Below are 16,906 nucleotides of genomic sequence, written 5' to 3'. Positions count from 1 at the left end.
CGTACATACCAAACTCATCCACCTGCCGGGATTACTGAGCCACTCATTTCCTTGTGCATTCCATGCATATGCACAAAATTTAATCGAGTTGAGTTGAGCTTATTGAGTATTTTCGTGTAAGGCTTTTGAATGTGCTGTCATGTCCCATTGCATCATGGACATATCGGCCATTTTACGGTCTTTTGTTTACTACTTGGGTGTACCCTGTCTCGGTGTTTCCTCTCTCTGTATTTCTGTTAGCTTAATTTTTTGTCAACCAAATTTAAATCTAATGCTGTGAACATTAGCACTTATTTTATAGTTCTGGACTTAGAAATGATGCATGCAGAAAGCATTCCCCCGTAAAAAAAAAAAAAAAAAAAAAAAGAGGCGGTATTGATTTTAGACATATTTTCTGATGGTTTTTACAATGACGGCAGTTGATTTCCCAATAGTTAGCTCACAAGTAAACCCGGTGCGTAATTGTCGCCGATATTCAAAGTCTGAATGTTTTAGTTTTAGACAATAACGAGTGAAAATAGTAAGGTCAGATAAATTTGTGTAGGCTTGGTTTTTTTAATGGATTGCTGTATTGCCTCCTTGCAGAGAGCAGCCACCTGAGGTAAGTGCTCTCCACCTTTTTTCATGTGTTTTGTGAGATTGATTGCATTGCTCGCCTTGGGAAAACAATTTTGGGAGATGATTTACCACAAGCGTTTGCTTTTATGAAGTTTTTGCACGATCGGTGTCGTCATGTCACCGCAGACTTTGATGGGCACTGCTGGCTGTCGACGCGGCGAACAACCACCAGCCCAGCGACATGTTCACACCATTTTATCGGGCTTGAACACTTAAAAAAATTTGTTTTGGAAGATGACGTTGCACAGGCGATTTTGTCACATATTGAAGGCTTTTTGGACAGTCATGCGATTCAGCTTCCCACGACTTTCATGTGCATGGCTTGCAGACTTTGATATTACTTGCTATATTTTGATGCAGCTCTTGTATTATCTCAAATCTGATGTTGACATTTTTAACTGATCTTCAAAATTGCCTCAAGTAGTTTGGTCATAAAGGGGTCCTCTATTTACAATGTTCCCAACATACGAAATATCGTCACATGGCTGCCATGTTGATTGTTTTATATTTATGGCCTTGAGGTGTTTATCATTTGAACATTTCCTGTAATTGTGAGATTTCAAAGTTGCAAATGGATCACAATGAACTACTTTGCGCAGTGGTGTAAGAATATGTGGTCAGGCGACACACGAAGGTTAGTCAAATTTAGGTACGTCGCTGCCGTGGAAACTAAACCAAGGACCCCTATGTGCTGGTCCAGATTTGCCAGCATTGTTCAAACTATTGTCCTCCCTATCAGTATTACAACATTATCATACCGGCAATGTAGGTTGATATAGTGAGGTCAAACTCTACTGGCAGTAACACAATGGGAGCGGGTCTGATTGCGGTCATGATATCAACCTATAGAACAATTACCATGCGAAACAAGAATGTGCCGTTTGAATCTGTATGATTAATTCATGATAGCTCATAGGGAGCACAGGGAATCCGTTGTAATGCGATACAGCCATATGACACATGCTAACACTTTTAAATTAGACTAGGAATACCACTGAGTTGTGACTGAGAAGTAAGGTCAATAACAAATAGAAAACGGGTAGGATACCCTTAGAAATCTGGAGAGAGTTTAGGCGGCGATCAAAAACTTCAGTTCACTTTTGAGGTCTGATAATGAGTGTGGAAGCAAAGGAGGGATCAAGATAAGGCCGCGAAAAGAGCCATGTGGGCGGTTCTTGCAACGCAAAAGCGCAATGAAATAATGATGAGGGCGAGCAGGGACTAGCTTGTGTTACGTCCAGCGTGCTGTCGACATGTGTTAGCTTTGCAAGACGCACGAAGAGGCTAATAGTTGGCGCAACCTGATTTGGATGAGAGATAGTCAGTGGTGACAGTAAGTGTAACTTGTCATATTGTACTGTACAAATATTATTTCAATGCTGCGCTTTATTCTTTCCAAGATCAGTCTTTCTCTTTGTGCCACAGTCACGTTATGGGGCATTATTGGTGTAATTGCCGTGAGCTAAGTTGCTGAAAGTAGACAAATTAGGTAACTGCAAGTGCGGCGTGTGATAAAATAATGGGCAATTTAGGTTAGAACAAAATAATCCAATCAGCCTTTTCTTCTTTCTGCAATCGGACAACTAAAAAGTGATCGTATAGTTCCAAGTTGATGATTGGCTTTACCGATTGTATCCTGTTTTTTTCTCATTTTCAGGAGTTGGATGATGAGCAAGTCTCGTCTGACGTGAACTCCAGTGCCAGCAGCGATGACATCAGAGATCCTTGGACCTACGAGTGGAGTCTTGTCCGCAGTTTGAGTCCTGAGTGGGAACTTGATATCTGTGACACTGACACACAATCTAGGTGACACGTTGTACAGTACTCTATGTCCTTTAGCCTGTTTTCTTACTTCCGCTGACCGCTGCAGCAAACCCTTAGTAGACTAGGAGAAGCTAATGTATGTTATCTCAGTGCAAAAGCATTTAGACGACAGATCTTAACTAAGGTGCTACTTCAGAGAAAGGCATTAGATGATTTATACATTTGTACAAAAAAAAAAATAAAGCAATGTACTGCATTTGATAGAAATCGGACGTCTTTGCATTGTGCACTTCAAGATTCTTAATATTTATTTTCATTACTGCCACCTAGCACAAATTTCACAATTAGAATCACAATCATCTGTAATTGCCAAGTATGTTAAAAAAAAAGAGTAGGATCTTTTCCTTAAGAGTTTGAGCCATTCCAGTATTACAGCAAACAAGCCACTATGACAAAATATGCATTTAGCACATAAGCGCAAAGGACCAGAGAGTCATTGTGCAACGTAAGGGTACGAGGAATGCGATAATGTTCACCTGCACAATCTGATGAGATCCAATTCAACAGATGTGGACAACTTTACACTGATAATGATGCCTAGTTTTGATTAAGTGGGAATCATTTTGCAATCTGCTTAGTTTTTGCGGTTGGCTTAAATGTCCTTCTCCCTCATTTGCCAGCTCTACAAATACCGATAATTCGGACAGGCCACAGAGGAGCGGCTCCCCAAGTTCAGAGAGGACTTGTGTGGCCCTCGGAGATATGACCCGGATGGACCCTTCGCCCCTTCGCAGTGCTGGGAGTCCCTGGATGGACGAGAGGACAGGCAGGGACAGATCCCGCAGAACTTCAGGTCACTCACACATGGACATAACACACTTTATTAGAGCCATAACACGATGTGTATGTGTACCAAAGTTGATATTGTAGAGGAACATCTATCCCTTTAGCCAAGCACAAGAGGGAGACGTATTGTTTTAAACTGTTTGTTGGTTGGCTATTTATATAGAATAAGCCCAAACTCCATAGCCGATTTCAATCAAATTTTGTGGAGGGGTGGTGCAACTTTTGGTGCAAATTTAGTTTGAGTCACAATGGAACTTTTCTATCTGCCCAAGAATTTGGAGGCCAATTTGCAGCATCTTACCACATTCTGACTCCAGTAATGTGATTGTCATGAGCTCAGTTTGATTTGAATTTCAGAGTCCAGAGATGTCAGGGAACAAGAGAGTGGCTACTTCTCTCCAAACCGAAGAAATGATGGTGAACATCCGATGGAGGGCACCAACAAAAGGTCTTATCGTTACTACGAGAGGGGTCACCCGCTCCCCAACAACTATGTTCCTGAGCCCAAAGCCACGGTACCATACAGGAACGTTAATCTCGGTATTCCCTCCCAGAGGAGAAACCCTGAAACTTACATGCAGGACACTTGGAGAAGTGAATCCCCTCAGAGATATTCCTACCACTCCAATTTTAGAAGGGGGACTGAGTCATTGAGGAACTCTCCAACACGCCACAGCTCAGTCAGCCCGGACAGACACAAAAGGTCGGACCACCGAATGCGCTCTCTCTCCAGAAGTGAGGCTCGATCTCACGGCTCTTCTCACCTTCACTCACGTGCGCACTCTCAGCATACATCTAGCAGGTCCAGTCCGTCACGTAGACGGGGTTCCTTCGCCTGTCGGACGATGTCACCGTCTCGACGAACGCCTTCTCACAAGCGCACAGACTCCTTCTTTTCACAAACTGGAAGCTACGAAGCACAGAGAGGATGCAGCCGAGATTCTAAAAGCCCATCGCAAGCTTCCAACGAGCATAGTTTAGATTCAGAAAGACTCTATAGGAATCTGGAGTACATCTCCCGCCGCGCCTCCTCCTCTACATTTCAACAGAATCCAAACAAGGGATCCCAAAGCTCTTCTCGGACCAGAGAAGTGTCTCCATCCAGAAATGGCTCACACAGCCAGACCTCCAGAGACAGCAGACCGAGCGCCTCCCCAGGCTCCTGGCAGGGATCCTCACGGTCTGTACTCAGCATGCCCATCTCGTGCGGGTCTTCTGCTTCGAGATGTGGCGCGGATCACCGGGGGCCTGCCGCCGCGTCACCGCCTCACGTTGCAATCACGGAATCGGACGAGATCAAAGAGGAGAATACTAAGATCAGTGGTGACAGAAGCAGGAGTTGCGTGGGGAAAGGCATGGAGGCCTTGCTCCTTTCTGAACCCAACAGGGCTACACAAGAGCAGGAGGAGGTGACTCACATACATCTTACAAAGAAGACTCACCTGCCACAAAATTAGACACACCTGCACAGTCTAAGGGTTTTCAATATAAGAGCTGTATCAAAAATGCAGCTTTTACAGTGCTTATATTGCTCAGCTTTACATTGTCGGAAAGGTTTTGATTTAAATTGAATTAAAGTTATTGGGTGGGCGACACAGTGACCTTGTGGTTAACACGTTGGCCTCACAGTTGTAAGGTTCGGGGTTCAAGTCGCCACTCCGACCTTCCTGTGTGGAGTTTGCATGTTCTCCGCATGCTTGCGTGCATTTCTACGTCTACAGCTTCCTCCCACAATCCCCCCAAAACATTTATAATAGGTTCATTGAAGATTCAAAATTGTTCATAGGTGTGAGTGAATGGTTGTCTGTTGTATGTGCTCTGCGATTGGCTGACGACCAGTCCAGGGCGTCCCCAAAGTCAACTGGGTTGGGCAACAGCTAAGCTGTGACCCCCTAATGAGGTCAAGCGGTATCAGAACTGGATGTCATTGTGGTTTTAGATTGCAGTCTTTTTGGAGCACACAATAATCAACATAGTTATATTAATACCTACTTAATACTATCGAGACTATACTATTGCTACAACTCTGATTTTGGCTCACATGAGACTGTGCAGGAATACCTTCATTGTGGCAAGTGAATGTACAAAGTAACCTCCTAAGCTGAACACCGCAAAAGTGGTCAACACTTTTGCAGTTCAACCAAAACTGTCTGAAAAATATTCCTCGAAAATCAAACTAGACTTGGAGTTCAAACCTTTATCATAAGCGATGCCGGCAGTCGCTCATAATTGATTGTCCCTGCTTTTCGAACTCTTTCAATGTAAGGTGGGGATGACTATGGAAGACTACATCGTACTTGCTGACATTCCGACAATCCAGGTGGAGTCAGAAGAAGACTTTCCCGGTCTGAGGAGGAGGAACCAGAGTCCCAGTCCTTGTAGAGACCAAAGGTTCCGGACTCAAAGGTTGGTGCCACTTGATGGATATTCATCATAGTTGTCCCAGAAAACAAACAACGATTGCTTGTTTGGGATGGAAGATAACAGAAGCATCTGTTCGCAAATTAAAACTTGAACAGAAATATTAGTGATTATAGGCCATCTTAATACCGCTAAAAGTACCAATTGTAATTGTAGTTATAATCACGTTTTTTACTTTTATATTAAGACTGACTTCTAAGAAGACCATACAAATGTATCTTTTATATCTACAGTATCAACATTGGCATCAGTATTTAACACCATCTCGCATCATTTAATTAGTTTTAATGAAAATAATATTTTTGTCTACCTGCTTTCTCTATCTATCTTCCATGTGTAATTGTTCTCTAAATTGTTTATATAAACACATTACCTTAGACAGGCTAGTTAGCTAGCGAGCTACTAAGAGTAGCTCATGTTAGACCTTTGAACTCTATTGTGTCTATTAGCTAGTTAGCATATCGCTAGCAAATACTGATTTTTAACCAACTTTTCACTGAGGTTGCTTTTGAAACGAAGGTGCACCTATTGAATTAAAGTTTGCAGTGGTGAAAATAGCTAGCGAATACTATCAGCACCATATTCCATTCATTATATATATTTACATTTTGAATTAAGATATATTTTGGGCAGGTGGTTGACATTGGGAGCACAAAATCTAATAAGATCTAATACAAGTGACATCATCATAGAGGTCATTCTTCTGCGATTGTTGTGAAGCCATCAACCTCAGGTCGACTTCGACAGTTGGAAGTTTGAGTTGGACGAGAGAGGCCGAGGCAGAGAGCGAGGGAGAGACAGGAGAGAGAAGAAGGACTCCGAGAATGGTCCGTTATCACGAAGACCGTCGACCGCATCTCTTCATAAACAGGTGTCATTTAGTTACTTTATGTAGACCAGTAAAATCTTCCAACTATTTAACGCTTTGGCCATTCTGTTACAGAGTTCAGACAAGCAAAGCGAGGAGCATAGATCTGCAAAGGTGAAGGAGCGAGGGCTTCCCGACTGTCCACAAACAAAGGTGAAGCACCTGCGTCTGTGTATGTGGAAGAAATTCATTCCAAAGTACCTTAGGCATGCAAGAAGAAAAAGCCATTCGTTCGCTCTAGGCCATGCAAGTTGATTTATTCTATTTATTAATAGACTGGAAGATGCTGTAGGCTCATGACAGAAACAGCCGAGGCAACACACACAGCATGATGGATGATCGCCTGAAACAAACAGACATGTTAATAATATTGCCATCGAAGGTTTTATGTAGCCACATAAAAGTTTGAAGTGCTTCAGAATCATTCATGTGACACAGCCATTCATTTTAAAAAGAAGATGGGTATTACAAATGTCCAATTTACCTCCAATTTCATTAATTCCCACTCTTACGTTGGATAACATCTACATTGTGAGTGTCTTTTTTTTTTTAATCTTTCATCATTCTCTTGTTCAACTTTTAATAGGATAGGATTGCATTTATAAAACTACACCTTTTTTTTTCATATTCACCCTTTTGCAGTACATTCTGCTTTGCATGCTTTAGTGCTCCAATACCATATTTCCTCAAAACGTGGCCTATGTTCCAATAGACGCCCAGGGTACACAAGTTAAATAAACGTTGCACCCAAAATGGAACCCCCCCCCTGAAAAAAATAAATAAATGGTGGTCGCTGTGCTTACGTTTACCACGTCTTTACCATAACACGCATAGCCTGCAGAACAGACGTGGCGTCTGTAAAGCTGAACCCTCGACTTGGGACAAACAACCAAGTAGTGTCCAGAATTTTTTTTTTACTAAAGACAGTGGTCCTTTCGTTGAGTGACACAGTCAATAGTACAATATAGAATAAAATACAGTTTACGCATTTGTTTATATTATATTAATCATATGCTCTTGGCCAAAGTCAGCAGGGATGGGATTGGCTCCTTAGTTATTTGTGGAAACAATTTTACAAAAACAACATTTTATTCTAAAAATGTATTTGAACTAAGACAAATAAAGACCTTGTCCCGTATCGACATCTGGTACTCTCTGCGGTTGAGTCACCAAACCCCTCTGGCCTCTATATGAAGAAATATGTTTTTTAAATTCTTGTAAGTTCTGTTCTGCTTACACTTAAAAGTGTTATGTTAACATGCACAAGTTGTAGTTTTTTGTTTTTTTGTTTTTTTTAACTTCTGTTTCCTGCGTTTTATCTGTCACGTCTGACACAGAAACCACAACAAAATGCTTTATCATGCTTCCTTTTACGACTCCACTTGCAGATGCTGCCACTTTGAAGGGATGGATGTCTCGACTTGATGAAAACAACAAGGTAAATATCCTTTTTTGGGTCCGTTTTTATGAAATGTGTCGCCTTGATTCTGTACAATTGCCACCAATGTACCGGATTCAAACGTGTTGTTTTTCCACAGTGGAGGAAACACTGGTTTGTTCTGAGTGATGCGTCGCTGAAGTATTACAGAGACGCCGAGGCTGAGGAGGTACTTGAAAAGGCACAATCAGCCACTTATCACTGGCGTCGGGCGAAATCCTCGCATCTCCAGAATCAGCACTTTTAAGGAACCCCCTCCCAAAAAAAAAAAACGTTTTTGAGCCACTAATGTTGCATCGTCCAATAGAGCAAGTCATTTTCAACACTTATGATTTGTTGATAATTTTATATGAATAACAGACCCATGTGGGGATTGACCAATAGCATTGATTTGTGAAAACAAATAGTGAAATGAACCAAATTTGGATATCGGGGGTTTACGCCCGACAGTGACGTGACGTTATGCTTTCTTATGGTTGTTACTTAACCGTACTTCGCATCAATCACATTTTGGAGGGTTTTACACCCATTACGAAGCCCAATGCATTCTTATGTTATCGATGAATTTCATTGGCAGTTTGGTTCTTCTTCTTGTGCAACAGTCAGATGATGCGGACGGCGAGCTTGACCTGTCCACTTGTGTCACTGTATCAGACTGGGATGTGGAAAACAACTACGGCCTCCAAATTCAAGTATTGTGCTTTGTTTTTCTTGGTGAATTGATTTCCACAATGTGCCCAGGGTATCAGCATCAGTTATTAACCTGCTCACTTTTACATCTATTATATGTTTGTCTGCTTCCTGTTTAACAATGTGTGTGTGTGTGTCTGTGTGTGTGTGCTGGGTCTTTTGATCACCCCCAGACAAAGAGGGCAGTGTTCACTCTCTCTGCAGTGACCTCTGGATTGCGGCGGAACTGGGTGACGTTGCTGAAGCAGGCCATCCAGAACAACATGCAGTGAGTGTGGCTCTATCCCGGGGACTGGCTGTAAAGAAAAGACAAAATTGCCTGTGGGAAAAGCCTGCAAAGTCTAAAAATGCTTTTTCTGACATGGCTTAGATCACATTCCAATCCCAAAATACATCGCTTTCCCTTAGGGCTTGATTGAAGCAGATTGGTTGCTAATTTGCCATGAAAGACATAAATCATGGCAAACAAGAAGAAAGCTATTTTACGTTACAATAAAACAAAAATCTGCTTGCAAAACATGAAAGAATAGAAGGAATACTGTCATATGTCACAATAACTAATCGGATAGAACAACAAAAAACAAACTGTATGGAAAAGCATACCGAACTTAATTTATTTTACGTCAGAATATTTTACTGATTAAAAGGGCAATAAATAAAAAAAATATATACAGTACATTACAGCCCAAAAACTGAAAAAAATAATAATATCATTGTATACGCATACAAAAAAAATACAATTCACTAAGTGACCAGGCTTAGTGAAAATAAAAATAGAAAGTACTATACAATGAATACAGAACATTAATACTCATGCTAATTATCCACACTCATAGCGCTGCTATTATCTTTATAAGTAAAACCAAAAAGGTTGAAAGAATGTGATAGACGAAAGTCAAATGAGTTGCTGTTAAATCTTACTAATGGTAGTTACTGTCACATTAATCACAATTCGACATTCATTTTTGCTGTACTGTATTAGGCTCCGGCACGCCCGCGACCCTAGTGAGGAGAAGCGGTACGGAAAATGGACGCATGGATGTATTACTACTTATAGTTACAATCGCTACTTTTATCAGATTTCTCATCAACTATCAACTAAATTTCACACAAGGGGTTTATCAGATTATTGTAATACAATTCTCGTCTATTCCAAGTAAAAAGGAATGTTGCAAGGAGTCAGAAATTCCTGCGTTCATCACAGAGTGTTTGGGTGGTCTGTCTGCAGCGAGCCCTTCTATCTTTCTTGTGATGTGTAACATTAGCCCCTTTTACTTTGCCTCCTGCTGCCCTCAGCCAATCAGAAAGCGCCAGCAAGAAAGAGAACCCCCTCTCCCGCGGCCCGTCGTCACGCCGACCGTCCGCTTGCTTCACCTGCTCCGACTTTGAGCCTGCGGGTTCCAACAACGCAGCCGCCCGCTCCCCTCGAGCCGAAGGTCGACACCCAGCGGCGGACGTGGACGTGCACGCGGAGGTGAGCTCGGGCCCGGACGGAAAAGAAGAACGGGAGGAGGGTTGGGACCGCGATTGGGCTAAGCGGCTGGAGGAGAGGAACAAGTGGTTCGAGGACGGTGTCCCCTTCGGCGAGATGGGCAGCAGGTGGGACTGCATGGGACTGAAGAGGGGGAGTGTCCCCGTGCCTGTCATTGACACCACGGAGTCAGAGGTCAGCAGGAAGTGGACGGAATTCGAGCGCCTGTCATTTAGGGACATGAGCGCACGGTCGCTCATCGGAGCCCAGGCGTATCTAACGAGCACGCGGCAGGCCTCCGATTCCCGCGTTGGCACCCAGACCCGTCAGTCGAGCGCTGACGAGGATGGAGCGTTTGCCACCGCTTCACCAACTGACAGCGCAAAAGAGCCTCCCGCAACTGTAAACGGGTCGCCCACCGCTCTAACAAACACAGCCGAGGCCCTTCAAAAGGAGGTGAGGAAAGACAATGTGCATTTAGAAACTTTTATTTCGATGTGAAACACAATTCAACTCAAATAGTTTATCTACTGTCGCTCCAGTTGCTGACTCAACGCATTTTTTTTTTTAGTTTGGAGCTAGTTTAGGATCACACTTCCCATACATTAAACAAGCCGAACAGCAGGCACTCTGATGACAGTGGTGAGAAAAACCTTGCTTCTACTTGGACGAAGTCTTGAGAAGAACCAGTATGGTTGCTACTCAATGTGCGGCGGTCGTCTGCCTCGACTGGTCGGCTCGAATGGATGGAAATTGAAATGTATGCGTATCGAAGGCCAAACGTCTTCCTGAAATGCACAGACGCAAATTGCCTGCTTGGTTGTGGAACCGAAAGGCGTCCTCAAGTTAATTTTTGGGAGTAAAGATGAAACGACTTCACCGACCAAGAAAAGAAGTTAAGTTGCCTTCTATCCACCTTTTGTGGATAACATGACCTGGATGACTGAGAAGCTTTACACTCCGAATAGACTGTGTTTAACTCGACCGCTGTACTAATAACAATGAGATATGTAGTTGCATTACCGTTTCCAATCATCATCTCCGCTTTCTTCTTCCAGGCCCTGTCCCTTGAAAAGCAAACAGAGAGCGTTAAGAGAGAGCGCGCAGCCATGGCGATAAAAGTGGACAGCCCGTGTGGACCCGGGGCCCCCTGCGGGGCCCGGCTCGAGGCCATGGAAGCGGCCCATCGGAAAGAAGTGCTGGAGCTGCGGGAGAAACACGAGAGGGAGATCAGCGAGTCGGAGGGACAAAGAGACAGGATGCTGGAGGAGGAGCGGCAATCTTCTGCTAAAGGTTGACACAAAAGACCAGCTATTTATTTTCTATAGCTGTTATCCTGGTCAGGGCTTGGGTGCCTTGCTCAAGCGCAGCTCAGCGGTGCACCAGAAGCAAGCTGGCTTCTATCCATTCACCAGTTACATTTTTCTACTCTCAAACAAACATCTTTCAATAAATAAAATTCCAATTTAAAAAAGTTGGAGATACATATTTTCCCTTTGAGTAGCCGCTATATATTCTGTATGTCTTCAGCCTGCAAATTTACAGTCCAGCAGGATGAATGTAACACTATTTATTTCAAATCATAATAGATTTAGCATATAATTTATTGACATATTTAACCTAAACCTATTTTTTTAATCATGTTTTCAATATGGGAGCAAGGTGATGTTGTGGTTAGCACATCTGCCTCCCAGTCGAGAGGTCCCAGGTTTGAATCTCGGCTAAGGGCCTCCTTTGTGGAGTTTGCATGTTCTCCCTGTGCTTACTTGAGTGTTTCAGAGTTCCTCCCCCCATTCCAAAAACATATATTTGTACATGTTAGCTTAATTGAAAATGTCTAAATTCATTTCCGAATTTCCACATGTAAAATCTGACCGCTAAAGAGGACAAGTGTCAAGAAAAAGTATGTGTGCATTGTGTATGGATGTACATATGTATGTTTAAAAAACGAATGAAGATTCTGCATTGGGGTGTGCATTGCTATACATAATCCAGTAGATGGTGCTGTTTTTCTTCCATAAAAATATGTAGTGTCTTTTATAGTTAATACAGAGCAATGATTTAGTTGCAACATTAATGCATACAGCATTGATAACCATAACCATTGAATAATGTAGTAATAGAGAAACCAGCGAATAAAAGTCACCACTACTCTTAGTGACTCAGTAAGCTGCAATCATTTGAGTCATTTTTTCGCAGAAGATAAAGAATATATGCCTATGAATAGTGTGATATTGTCTGTCTACATGTGTTAATCCGCCATTTGTGTTCAAATGTCTATTGCCTAAAGGGTTATAACACCATGACTATTGACGCCAGCCGTTAGCCCGTCTATGACGTTTACCATTATGTGGTAGCATTGAGCCAGTGGGGGCATTCTTAAGGCAAAGTTGGTTGGTTGTTTCAAATACACGTATAATTCTCTTTGTTTAAGTTTAGTTTGACAGTAAACTTCAACTCGAAGTAGCATGAAACATCTCAAAGAAAAAAAATTCACTTTCTACCAGAAAACTGCTGATTTTGCAATTGAGTTGAGTTCGTTGGCACCATACAGTGCTCGTATCTCAAGTTTGTGCTCTGAAGCGAAAGCAAAAAAAAAAAAAAGCCGATTCACAGCTCGTATCTCAAAAAACTTCTGTTGGAGCTGAAGGGACCCTTTGCATCGTAAAATAGGACGTTGGTCAATATATCAAAAACTCTGGACAGGAAGTTGGTCATGAAAAGAAATAGCAACTTGAGTGGTAACAGACATCTGGTGGTAATAAATTGTGTATTGTCATGTCTTGTGATGTTTTAGCATGAGGCAGAAACCATTTCCTGACAAGCAAACGTTATTATTACAGTCATGGAGGCTCTGAGAGCTTCCCACAGAGAAGAGCTGGAGAAGGCCAGGAGAGCGCCTGGGGGGGACGCGCACATGGAAGCATCTCATCGAGGGCACATGTAAGAAATCATGAGATTTCTCCGTGACACTAATCATGACCCCACGTAGTACAGTTCACCGCACAAATGATATACTGTATTTGCGTTCGTCAGCCCGCCGGTGGACGTGTGGCACCGTGATTTGGATGTCTTATGTGAACGTTTCTCTGAGAAATGTCTGCAGTTGAGCCTCAACGAGCAGAGCAGCCAAAGAAGAGAAAGTGATCTTGAATGCAAAGAGAGCGACTTGCGACAGCTTTGGAGAGAGAACCAGGTCAGTGACCATACCTCTATATAGTACACTATCATAAAAAAAAGAATGTCAAAGTTATATTTGCCCTTTTTGATTGTCCAAGATAGCTGTACCTCATCAATCAAAGCATATCATTTACTCTTTTTTTCTTTTCCAGGAGCTTAAAGCCAAGCTGGCGGAAGAGATTAGCCGCATGCGTTATTTCATCACAGGACAGAGGCCAGACGTGCTTTCCCTCTGCAACGTGGCATCAGAAGTTGAGGTAATGACAGCAGTAATATGCAATTTCAACTCTTGCATAAGTATACTGTGGGTGAAGTATGAAAAGCTCGCCACACCCTGGCCCAGTTATTTATGTAGCTTTAATTGTAGCTGAGATTGGATTTGGGAGACGTGTCCTGCTGAGGGATTTTGGGCCCAATTTAATGAGACAAATTGTTAGATCGAGTTTGCTTAATGTGTTGTCTCACATCCCAGTAATGAGTCCCTGATGCATCGTTATCATACGTCTCTTTTTGCCATCATAGCCTTGTTAGACTCCCAAGTTTGGTTCCATTGAGCAGCACACACTGCCATCTATTGGTTGACCAGCAACGCACCTCAAAATGGGGAGGGGGGATGCTGTGTAGTCAGATTCAAGGTGGACTTATTTTATTCACCATTTATTGGGCACTCATTGAAATGCCAAAAAAGATTGTGGTACAATGCAGTACTGAATTATTATTTTTTTCCACACTATTTTGTTTGGTACACTGAATAGATGTCGTTTGTTCCTTTTCTTGCTAATTGCCTGGGATAAATCAGAATGAGGCTTGCGGCATCCCATTTGACTCTTTGATTGTTCTGACTTGCTATAAAACATACTAAAGACAGACGCAACATATGAGTAAAATGTGTTGTATTTAAACAAGTCGGTGCAAGTAGTAACTACCTTGTCCAGTTGTATATAAAAAATAAATCATAAATAGCGTATAGATGTGAAGTAGCTGTCGAAGACCACAAATTTGGTCATGAACAGAGGACATATTTGATCGTTATTCCACATCACCCGAGTCCAACACACATTCCGAGCTCCTTTTAACATTTACCCCCCTTAGACGCTGCTCAGAGCCAAAGAGAAAGAGGTGCAGTCTCTTAAGGAGGAGCTCAGCTGCTTACAGAGTGAAGTCCAGTCTCTCACCAAGGTACGGCCTGACGGCATGCTACCGACCCCAGCATTAGCTACACCAGCACAACTGAATGAGATACAACAACTGAAATAGAAATTCTGTATTTCAAATTGTAATAATGCATTTAAAAAAAAAAAAATGAAATTCAAGAGGTATTCATTCATTATTGCAATTGAACTAAATGTGCCCTACCTTAAGGTAACCTCAATGAGGTACATAATAGTCGATCAGACCCAACTGCACTATTGCACACTTTATGGCATAATGTCTGTGCACTTTGTACATTTGTTTACATATTCTAAACAGAAATGTTATCATATTTTATTGCTATATTAATGGAGGCACTCCAAGTCCTGACAATACATTGTTTTAAAATACTCAGTCAATGAAAATGATCCTACACAATTGTGTTTTATAGTCTGCAGATGTATCTTATATCATGGCTCGTGGATGCAAACATACGCTATAGTCCGTCTCCTTAGCCTAGAGTGGTCCATCCATTGTTCAAATATGCTTTGTTTTAGGAGAAGGAGGCAGCCTATGATCGCTACAAGGAGGTTTATGGCGAGCTAAGTGACTTGAAGCGCCGAAGCGGGTTGGAGATGGTGTCTCTCAATCAACACTTGCGATTGGTCAACGCTGCACGACAGGAGAGCGCAACGGAAGCCTGTGACCAATGAAGATAACTAGTAGAAGTCCCCCTCTTTTTTTTTTATATAAAATAAAGCTACTTCTACACAAGACAAGTGTCACGGCAACAAAATCTGTTTTCATATTCTATTGACTCCCTTTAATGAGTTCACAAGATGCAGACAAGAGTGAACGCTTTTAATGATACAAGCCTCACATGATATGAGAATTCTTGAAATATGTTTGGCTGACACACAGATAAATAGTAGAGGACAAAGGAAGGAGATGGGCAGAGGTAGATGGGTGTATCTGTAAGGACAAGTGCCTCATCTTCCTCATTTTCCTTCTGCTGTATGATATTTTTCCACTCAACAATGCAGCCTGTACATAATTTAAAAAAAAACAGTTAGGGCAAGTTGTAACATACAACACAATGAGCTGAAATAGCACAAATTGGCTTACAAGGTTTCGCATAAGTCAGTTCAGTCATCGTCGTCGTCATCCTCGGGGACGAATATGTCGTGCTCCTCCAAGAGGGCGGCAAAGTTCTTGCTGATCAGAGTTCCCACATAGAGGAACGGCACCACCACTGCAGTCATGCGGATGAGACCGAAGGGCGTCTAATAAGGAGGAAGTATGGGAGTTATAATTTAAACGGTGGAGCACACGATGTGAATATCCAAAACTCCACCTCAGACATTACGTTGTTCTATTCATTCCCAATCACAATGTGCCATGCAAAACCATTGGGTGATTTTATACAATTTCCCTTAACTGGTCCCACAAATTATTGTGTACTACAAATAATGTATGTTTCTTCCTTCATCTATCGAAACCAGCGGCATACAGTGACAGGCAAAACAATTAAATGCTCTTCCACTAGAAGAAGAAGAAGCAGCTACATTATTACCCTGTTCATCCACTTTTTGTAACGTTTTTGTTAGGAACTGCATGTTCCGTGAGATTTTTCTAATATAAAATAATGGCCTTGGCCCAATAAAGGTTGGGATTCATAAACACTGCATTTAGTGATAAAAAAGCATTTGTTAATTTATTATTACCTAGGAACAGGACTTTTCGCATTGGATAATAATAGACAATAGATAATATATAGATCGATCGATATAGATAATAATAGATAATAGACAATAATGGATCTGGTTCTGGAGTATTGACAAGAATGAATAAGAATAATTGGATTTCTTAAGATTACATCCATTTTAACAAGTGATTCTTCAGAAGTGAGTCCATTAATTAAACGCATGACATTTCTATTAGAGGTTTTTTTAAAAATACTTCTTGATATAGCCTGTCATTTGTGTAAACACACGTTCATTGGTTCATTAAACTAGTGCGGACCCTTACAACATACAGCGATTGGCCGCAGCAGATGTCATTCAAAGCTAAGTTCCGCCCACATGGTTAGTCAGTTTCTTCACCTTAACAAGACGAGCTCCAAAAAAAAAAAAAAACACTTACTTTATCTGGTTTCGGTAGAATTGCCCCCGACGACGACGAAACCGCACTTCGAGTTTGCGTCGTCCTGTTTAGATATGATGTTTTCGAAGCGTTGTTACGGCCCAGTAACTCAGCATTTCTGATGTTGAGTCGCAGGGAGAACCGTAAAACATTGGTCGCCATTTTTCCCAGTGATAAAACTGGGTGGCACAAAATGACGTATTGGGCGTGTTTCCGGTTTGATGACGTCGGTTGACGGCGACCTTTATCATACACGAGGTCCAAGTTGAATGACTTTTTAAATGATGTTAAACCAAGACCTCCGAAATCAGTAATATACAGAGTGTCGTCACCCATC

At 42.0% G+C, this 16,906-nt stretch overlaps 2 protein-coding genes across 4 annotated transcripts; one reads left to right on the top strand and one right to left on the bottom strand.

Moving 5' to 3' along the window:
* The first annotated feature begins 3,638 nt into the window (after positions 1 to 3,638).
* LOC133477101 (TRIO and F-actin-binding protein-like) lies at positions 3,639 to 15,155 on the top strand. Of its 3 annotated transcripts, none has more exons than XM_061771473.1 (15): positions 3,639 to 4,637; positions 5,495 to 5,634; positions 6,370 to 6,520; positions 6,593 to 6,670; positions 7,906 to 7,955; positions 8,056 to 8,124; positions 8,558 to 8,647; positions 8,819 to 8,913; positions 9,942 to 10,119; positions 11,175 to 11,409; positions 12,960 to 13,059; positions 13,153 to 13,312; positions 13,449 to 13,553; positions 14,389 to 14,475; positions 14,985 to 15,155. In XM_061771473.1, exons 5-15 carry the CDS (start codon positions 7,929 to 7,931, stop codon positions 15,138 to 15,140), a joined length of 1,302 nt encoding a protein of 433 aa, XP_061627457.1. In that variant the 5' UTR covers positions 3,639 to 4,637; positions 5,495 to 5,634; positions 6,370 to 6,520; positions 6,593 to 6,670; positions 7,906 to 7,928; the 3' UTR covers positions 15,141 to 15,155. The 3 variants fall into 3 exon arrangements, with proteins under 3 accessions (XP_061627457.1, XP_061627455.1, XP_061627456.1); XM_061771471.1 differs by having other exon boundaries at positions 9,942 to 10,572; XM_061771472.1 differs by lacking the exon at positions 3,639 to 4,637 and having other exon boundaries at positions 5,014 to 5,634; positions 9,942 to 10,572.
* A 119-nt stretch (positions 15,156 to 15,274) lies between these two features.
* smdt1b (single-pass membrane protein with aspartate-rich tail 1b) lies at positions 15,275 to 16,770 on the bottom strand. The gene is made up of 3 exons (XM_061771476.1): positions 16,570 to 16,770; positions 15,553 to 15,710; positions 15,275 to 15,471 (listed from the first exon to the last, which is right to left on the bottom strand). Exons 1-2 carry the CDS (start codon positions 16,729 to 16,731, stop codon positions 15,573 to 15,575), a joined length of 300 nt encoding a protein of 99 aa, XP_061627460.1. The 5' UTR covers positions 16,732 to 16,770; the 3' UTR covers positions 15,275 to 15,471; positions 15,553 to 15,572.
* Positions 16,771 to 16,906: the final 136 nt, after the last annotated feature.

The sequence above is a fragment of the Phyllopteryx taeniolatus genome, chromosome 4 (genome assembly GCF_024500385.1).
Source record: "Phyllopteryx taeniolatus isolate TA_2022b chromosome 4, UOR_Ptae_1.2, whole genome shotgun sequence".
Taxonomy (NCBI): domain Eukaryota; kingdom Metazoa; phylum Chordata; class Actinopteri; order Syngnathiformes; family Syngnathidae; genus Phyllopteryx; species Phyllopteryx taeniolatus.
This window is presented reverse-complemented; position numbering and strand designations above follow the sequence as displayed.